At 54.5% G+C, this 8,294-nt stretch overlaps 1 protein-coding gene across 2 annotated transcripts in view; it reads left to right on the plus strand.

The window, feature by feature from the left end:
* The first annotated feature begins 6,966 nt into the window (after positions 1-6,966).
* Positions 6,967-8,294, plus strand: part of WDR38 (WD repeat domain 38) — a 4,954-nt gene continuing 3,626 nt past the window's right edge. Inside the window, exons 1-2 of one of the 2 annotated variants that reach the window (XM_011988678.1) lie at positions 6,967-7,219; positions 7,816-7,936. In XM_011988678.1, coding sequence (XP_011844068.1) covers positions 7,151-7,219; positions 7,816-7,936 — 190 coding nt within the window. In that variant the 5' untranslated portion in view covers positions 6,967-7,150. The remainder of the gene's footprint in view (positions 7,220-7,815; positions 7,937-8,294) is intronic. The other variant, XM_011988679.1, reaches the window with a different exon arrangement.

Raw genomic sequence — 8,294 nt, forward strand, 5'->3', positions numbered from 1 at the left:
GTGGTGGCATGTGTCTGAAGCCCCAGCTACTCAAGAAATCGGGGCAGGAGGATCACTTGAACCCGGGAGGTCAAAGCTTTAGTGAGCAGTGATTGTGCCACTTCACTCCAGCCTGGGCAACAAAGCGAGACCCCTTCACAAAATAAAACAAAAAACTGTAGTTGCCCTACTGTGCTATCAAACACTAGAACTTACTCCTTCTAGCTAACTGTATGGTTTTGTGGGTTTTTTTTGTTTTGTTTTGTTTTTTTGAGACCGATTCTCACTCTGTCACCCAGGCTGGAGCACAAGTGCAGTGGCATGATCTCAGCTCACTGCCACCTTTACCTCCTGGGTTCGAGTGATTCTCACGCCTCAGCCTCCCTGCTAGCTGGGATTACAGGCACCCACCACCACACCTGGCTAATTTTTGTAGTTTTAGTAGAGACGGGGTTTCAGCATGTTGGCCAGACTGATCTCAAACTCCTGACCTCAGGTGATCCATCCACTTCGGCCTCCCAAAGTGCTGGGATTACAGGTGTGAGCCACCACACCTGGCCTATCTAAGTATATTTTTGTACCCGTGATCCAACCTCTCTTCATCCTCCCCTACTTCCCCACATCCTCACCAGCATCTTTTATTTTCTGTCTTTTGTGGGGTTGTTTGTTTGTTTGTTTGAGGCTGGGTCTCACTCTGGTCACTCAGGCTGGAGTGCAGTGGCATGATCACAGCTCACTGCAGCCTGGCCCTCCTGGGCTCAGGTGATCCTCCCACCTCAGCCTCCCGAGTAGCTGGGATCACAGGTGCACACCACCACATCTGTCCAATTTTTTGTATTTTTAGTAGAGACCGGATTTCACCATGTTGCCCAGGCTGGTCTTGAACTCTTGGGCTCAAGCAATCCGCCTGCCTCAGCCTCCCAAAGTGCTGGGATTACACGGGTGAGCCACCTTACCTGGCCCTATTTTCTATCTTTTTGATAAAAAACCATTTTAACTGGGGTGAGATTATATCTCAATGTGGTTTTGATTTGCATTTTCCCAATGATTGGTGACATTAAGCTTTTTTTTTTTTTTCCTGAGACAGAGTCTCGCCTGTTGCCAGGCTGGAGTGCAGTGGCGCGATCTCGGCTTACTGCAACCTCTGCCTTCTAAGTTCAAGCGATCCTCCTGCCTCAGCTTCCCAAGTAGCTGGGACTACAGGTGCATGCCACTACGCCTGGCTATATATATTTTTTGCATTTTTAGTAGAAATTTTTGCAGTTTTAGTAGAAACGGAGTTTCACTATGTTGGCCAGGCTGGTCTCGAACTCCTGACCTCAAGTGATCCGCCTGTTTCAGCCTCCCAAAGTGCTGGGATTACAGGCGTGAGCCACCGTGCCTGGCCAGAGAGCCTTTCTTGATGTCTTTGGGGCTACAGTAAAAAATGGTGGACTCATAAGATGAAAACGCTTTCATGATAGCCCAGCTAACCGTGCACCAGGTGTCGTTCCAAGCACTTTACATATATTAATCCTCAAAGTCAACCTCATGAGGCAGGTACTAATTTTTTATTTTTATTTATTTATTTTTTGAGACGGAGTCTGGCTCTGTCGCCCAGGCTGGAGTGCAGTGGCCGGATCTCAGCTCACTGCAAGCTCCACCTCCCGGGTTCACGCCATTCTCCTGCCTCAGCCTCCCGAGTAGCTGGGACTACAGGCGCCCGCCACCTCGCCCGGCTAGTTTTTTGTATTTTTTAGTATAGCCAGGATGGTCTCGATCTCCTGACCTCGTGATCCACCCGTCTCGGCCTCCCAAAGTGCTGGGATTACAGGCTTGAGCCACAGCGCCCGGCCGAGACAGGTACTAATTATTATCCTCATTTTAGAGATGAGGAATAGGAGGTGCGGAAGCGCTGGGTAATCAGCCTGAGGTCACAGGTGGTAGGTGATGGAGCCAGATCAGGGCGCAGCTGCCTGGCTCCTGAGGCCACACAGGTGACAGCTGGTTTTAAGCTGACCTAGAGCTTCCTGATTAACTCACAGACCAGGGTGGAGGTTTGGGAAGAATCCCAGGTCTTAACCTGGATGGCCCTCCCCTCACCAAGGAGCGGGTACCTGACCCCAGCTGGGTCAATCACGAGCCCTCTGAGGATCCTGATGTGCTGGGCTGCTCTCGGGAGTGGTGAGTGGCACTGCTTCCTGCCCTTCCCTGGCGTGACAGTGATGCTATTCTTCCCATCTGCGATCCCCCAGCCTCTTGGTCCCTTTTGGCCATCCATGGTTTCTGTTGTTTGCAACCACAGAACCCTGCTTGAGGTAGAATCTACATTACCGCTGGGGTGCGGTGGCTCACGTCTGTAATCCCAGCACTTTGGGAGGCCAAGGTGGGTGAATCACCTGATGTCTGGAGTTTGAGACCAGCCTGGCCAACATGGTGAAACCCCATCTCTCCTAAAAGTACAAAAATTAGCCAGGCGTAGTGGTGAGTGCCTGTAATCCCAGCTACTTGGGAGGTTGAGGCAGGAGAATCTCTTGAACCCAGGGGTCGGAGGTTGCAGTGAGCCAAGATCACACCATTGCACTCCAACCTGGGCAAGAGACGCAAAACTCTGTCTCAAAAAAAAAAAAAAAGAATCTACATTATCTTCCTCCCCACCTGGATCCGGATCTTTCCTAAGGGACTGTGCCCTCCCTGACCCCACGGTTAGCCCACGACTCTGATGTATGGAGGCAAAAAAGAGAATCACTGGAGGTCTGTAGTGATAGACCACAGGGCTCTGTTTTTTGTTTGTTTTTGAGATGCAATTTCGTTCTCATCGTCCAGGCTGGAGTGCAATGGCGGCATCTCAGCTCACTGCAACCTCTGCCTCCCAGGTTCAAGCAATTCTCCTGCTTCAGCCTGCCGAGTAGCTGGGATTACAGGTACATGCCACTTTGCCCAGCTAAGTTTTGTATTTTTAGTAGAGACAGGGTTTCACCATGTTGGCCAGGCTGGTCTCAAACTCCTGACCTCAGGTGATCCACCCGCCTCGGCCTCCCAAAGTGCTGGGATTACAGGCATGAGCCACCACGCCCGGCCATGGCTCCGTTCTTACCTCTGTCATGTTGATCATTTCCCCAGTTTGGATCAGAACACAGGCCTGCTCATAAAGTTTGCAGCTGCCACAGCGGCAGAATTAATGCTTTGTGCAATAGAAGTGGGACTTTTAAAATGCTTTCAAGACTAGACGGCTGGATGGGGGCCAAGAAGATGACCTTTCACCAGCATAATGTAAGGTCTTGCGTGCGTTTCCGAAGAACCCATTGTGTGAGTACCAGACGGGGGAGGGAGGGCTGGCTGGACAGCAGTTCATGGGAAAAAGCTCTTGTGCATTTGCAGTGAATAACATAGCTCTTGGAAACATAAATGCCACTAGTAATGCAGACTGCATCGCTAGAGATGGAGCGTCTAGGAAACTGGAGATGACAGTACCTTTCAGCTTGGTGGCTGTCAGTCCAAACGGCTAGCATGCTTCTAGTTCTGGTCCCCGCACTTTTTAAGAGGGCTAATGACAAATTACAGTGTATTCCAATAAGGATAACCTGGGGTTCTGGGGAAGTCACAGCAACATGATGGCATTGACTACAGCTCAGGGAACCATTGCGGGGCCAGGAACACTATGTGCAAATTGCTGCAGGGGAGGCCCAGGAAAGAGGCCCCAGAGACACAGCAATAGGGAGGGGCTTTCGGAAATCAGAGATGTTTTAGTCAAGGCCTTTTGAGTGGCAAGTAACCAAAATCTACTGGAGCTCACTCAGCAAAAGGAGGAATTTAAGGGAAGAGGTTTTTTGTTTTTTGTTTTTTGTTTTTTTTTGAGACAGAGTTTCACTCTTGTTGCCCAGGCTGGAGTGCAATGGCACAATCTCGGCTCACCACAACCTCCACCTCCCGGGTTCAAGTGATTCTCCTGCCTCAGCCTCCTGAGTAGCTGGGATTACAGGCACTTGCCACCACGCCCAGCTAAATTTTGTATTTTTAGTAGAGATGGGGTTTCACCATGTTGGCCAGGCTGGTCTCGAACTCCTGACCTCATGATCTGCCTGCCTCGGCCTCCCAAAGTGCTGGGATTACAGCGGTGAGCCACCGCATCCAGCCAGGAACAGGTGTGTTTTAAAACCTGGAGGGCAGGCATGGCACAGTGGCTCATGCCTGTAATCCCAGCACTTTGGGAGGCCGAGGTGGGTGGATCATGAGGTCAGGAGTTCAAGACCAGCCTGGCCAACATAGTGAAACCCTGTCTCTACTAAAAATACAAAAATTAGCTGGGCGTGGTGGCAGGTGCCTATAATCCCAGCTACTCGGGAGGCTGAGAAGAGGCAGGAGAATTGCTTAAACCCAGGAAGCGGAGGGTGCGGTGAGCCGAGATCGCACCACTGCACTCCAGCCACTCCGGGAGACAGAGACTCCATCTTAGAAAAAACAAAGCAAAACAACAACAACAAAAAAACTAGAGGGCAGGAAGAGCAGCTCAGCTATTGAGCTGGGAGCTGGAACCTCGAAGAAACCAGGGCAGTTAGGCTCTCCAACTCTCTCTCCTACTTCCTCTTTTGCCACAAAACAACATTCTCTGCTTCTTGGGGCACTGGTCAGGAAACGCTGGCTCCCCACTAAACTGTTCGGGACTAGGGGCAGCACTACGGGTAGGGGATGAGAAGTGGGGCAGGGCAAGGAAGCCAGGAAGAGTAAGGAGAGGCAGACAGGGGCCAGATAAGCGGGGCCGATTCTTTAAGAACAATTCAACGGACACCTGAGGCCCCTGCCCAACTTAGAGCTGGAATGTGGCTCCTCAAGGCCCCAAGGGTCCTGCCTTTTCTAGTCCCTCCCTTCCTCTCCCGAGAGTTGACCATTCTGGAGATTTGGGGGTTTTGCTTGCTTTTCTTATCCAAAGAAATAGAGGGTTCTTTTTTGCCTGCCTTGTTTTAATTTTTTTTTTTTTTTTTTTTTTTTTTTTGCTGAGCAGATGTTTGTGAGGTTTGTTGTTGCTGTTGTTGCTTTGTTTTTAGTAGAGATGGGGTTTCACCATATTGCCCAGGCTGGTCTTGAACTCCTGGCCTCAAATGATCTGCCTGCCTTGGTCTCCCAAAGAGCTAGGATTACCGGCATGAAGCACCATGCCTGGCCCTGTGGGGTGTTTTAAGGTTGACATGAGTAGCTGAGGAGACGCAAGGCTGGTCCAGGACCTCCAGTACCCTTCAGGGGATGGAGCAACAGTGAGAAAACCCAGCGCGGCATCCATCCTGGACATCTTGGTAGAGCCCACTCCCTCGACAGCCTGGCCAGATAGAGGAGAGAAGGCGGCAGGCTCCCCGAGGAGAAGGAAGAGATAGTCAGTGGTGGAAAAATTGGCGGAAACTTCTCCACCACTTCATCCACGGAGATGATGCTCCGGACCCTGGCATTCGTGTTGGTGGTTCCACCTGCAGACGCCTGAGCCAAGCCCACGGGTTTCGACCCCAGCTCCACCCCTTTGGCCAAGCAGACACTGGGCCTGGTGGACAAGGTCTAACCTGAGGGTTCTGGGAGTGAAGGGCTGGACTGGGGAAGGTGGTTCTGGGTCCTCTGGGTAGAGCAGGAGTAACCAAGTGGCTGGACAATGTACCCAGGGCCGGGGCATGGGTTGGGGGTGCCTGAGCAGGAGGGCCAGAGGGCCAGGGAATAGTAGCTCTGGGGAGCTGTGTCTGGGAGCCCATGTCTGGGTGTTGGGGAACAGCCTTGTAGGCCCAGCTCAGAAGGGTTCCACAGTGACCTAGGTCCTCTGGGATCTGGGATGGAGTGGGACTGCCTCAAAGCTGTCATTGTTGCTCCCTCGCCCGCCTGACTGTCTGGGGCTTAAAATAGCAGGAGCACAGCGGATCTCCTGAGAGAAGTTTCTGGCAAAGAGATTTGGGGGGAGGGGTGTGAGTCACAGCTGGGAACCCTTGAGTTTGAAGCTCCCAAAGCCCAGCTGCTCCACCCCTGCCCCCAGGGAGCCTGGAATCCATGGGCAGGGTAGGTGGGGGGTCCTCTGTTCCCTCCCTGTCCTGCTGTGGGAGTGGGGAGACTGGGTCCTGCCCCAGCTCTGCCATGGAGGTACTGGCTAGACGGCTGGGCCAAGTCCTGCCCCCTTCGGACCTCAGTTTCCCAGATGTACCAGGAGATGTGAACCTTGACATCTGCTGCGAGGTCCCTGGAGTTCACGGCAGGTGGTCCCAGTACAGACCCCCAGAGTCAGACAGCCATGGACTGAAATCCCAGTTCCACTCCCACTGGCTGAGTGTCTCTGAGCAAGTCCTCCCAGCTCTCCGGGTGAGTTTCCTCACCTGTAAAATTCACAATGAAACCAAGTCCTGCGCGTTCCAAGCTTCAGACTGCGCTATCCGGTAAGGATCCTCGCAGCTCCCGGGCACTGGTCCCCCGCCCCCCTCCCTGCGCCCCAGCCTCCACCCCATCCTCAGATGGCACATTTTGTGCTGCCAGGAGTGTTAGCAGCGACGTGACCCCACTTTTAATGCCATGTACTTTACACACGCTACCTCTGGCTCCCACGCCCTGGAGGACAGAGCTGGCTACTGTCCCCAGCGCTCTCCTGGGACATCCTCAACCTCAGTACTGGCCACTCCTGGACAGAAGGGGTAGTGGCTCCTGAGCGGGCCCTCTTGGGCATCTACCATGTGCCAGGCCCTGTGCTTGGCTCACCCCTGGAGTCCTGTGGGGCAGGGCTGATGCTCCCTGTTATGAGATGGGGAGACAGGCTCGTTGCTCCCCTGTCTCAAAGGGGTGCAGGGACCCTTTGCAGTCCACAGTCCGCAGGACGCGGGGTCTGGACCGCGCGGTGCGTGTGGCCGGGGCGCCCTCTAGCGGCCGCTCTGCATGCCGTGTTGCCCGGCGCGAGAGCTGCCCTAGGGTGGAAGCGCAGCGGCTGGCGCGGGAAGTCCCTTCTCCGAGCCCACCGGGGTCCCGCCTGCTGCGTCTCCACCTCCTCCGAGCTGCGAGCGGTCTGGCCCTGCCTGTCAGTCCTCGTGGCTTTGCAGGGACCCCACCGTGGCTGTACGCCCCGCCCCGATTACCATGGAGACGGCTTGTACACAGTTTCCCCTTTCCTCCGCCCAGTCCTGGGGTCCCACGGCCGCCTAGGTGGGAGCCCGCCAGGTCGGGGCGGGGCCGGGCGCCCATGAACAGCGGGGTCCCGGCCACCCTGGCCGTGCGGAGAGTGAAATTCTTCGGCCGTCACGGCGGGGAGGTAAGGCCCAGCGGGCTCTGCCCAGACTCCCGGCTTTGCCTGCAGAGTGGTTCCTGGTTCTGTGTAGTGGGGGTTCCAGAATGTTCTCTGGGCATTAGCTTAGGATATGGAGTCTAGAGTAGACTTTGCTAACCCAAGAAGGCTCAAAGTAGGCTCTCGGCTCCAGTGCTGGGCCTCAGCTCCAGAGCAGCTCTAGGTTCTAAGCTCTGCCTCTAAAAAGAGCCCCGGGCTCTGGGCTCTGCCTGGAGAGGGGCACAAAGCTCCCTGCTGACTCTGGTGCTTTCTGGGGCCCTGGCTCTAAAGTGAACTCAGGGCTTAGAGTAGATTCTGGGCTCTCCGTTGTCAGCTGCGGCTTTGGAATGGGATCTTGGCTCTGGGGTTCCAGGCTAAGGTTCCAGAGAAGGCTCCTGCCTCTAGCTGCAGGCTCTGGTTTTGCCAGGGAGCCCAGTGGGTCCCGGGTTCTGGGCTCTGGTGATGGAGTGAGGCTTGAAGTCCAGCTCCAACCCCAGGCTCTTGGGGGCAGTGTTTAGGGGTCAGAGATGAGTGGACAGGGGTTTCTTCCCCAGAATGGGACCGCTTTTGTGCTCTGTTTCTAGGTCAATTCCTCTGCCTTCTCCCCTGATGGCCAGATGCTGCTCACGGGCTCAGAGGATGGCTGCGTGTATGGCTGGGAGACCCGGAGTGGGCAGCTGCTGTGGAGGCTGGGTGGCCACACAGGTGGGGCTCCCACACCTGGCTCGGAAGACCCGAGGCACAAGGCTCTGGCATTCTGCAGAGCTGACCGCAGCGACCTCCGAAGAGCTGGGCACGGGTGCAGGGCAGGGCTAGGCAGGACGGGAGATGGGATGTGATACCCGGGCACTGGGGCTTAGACTCTAACAGGCCTGGACTCAGATCCTTCTTTAAAAACACACACACACACACAAACTGTGATGTAACACACGTAATACTTACCGTTGTATATTTTTTTGTGTGTGACGGAATCTCGCTCTGTTACCCAGGCTGGACAACCTTGGCTCACTGTAACCCCTGCCTCCTGGGTTCAAGTAATTCTCTGCCTCAGCCTCCCGAGTAG

Source organism: Mandrillus leucophaeus, unplaced genomic scaffold (assembly GCF_000951045.1).
Source record: "Mandrillus leucophaeus isolate KB7577 unplaced genomic scaffold, Mleu.le_1.0 Scaffold335, whole genome shotgun sequence".
NCBI classification, from domain to species: Eukaryota; Metazoa; Chordata; class Mammalia; order Primates; family Cercopithecidae; genus Mandrillus; species Mandrillus leucophaeus.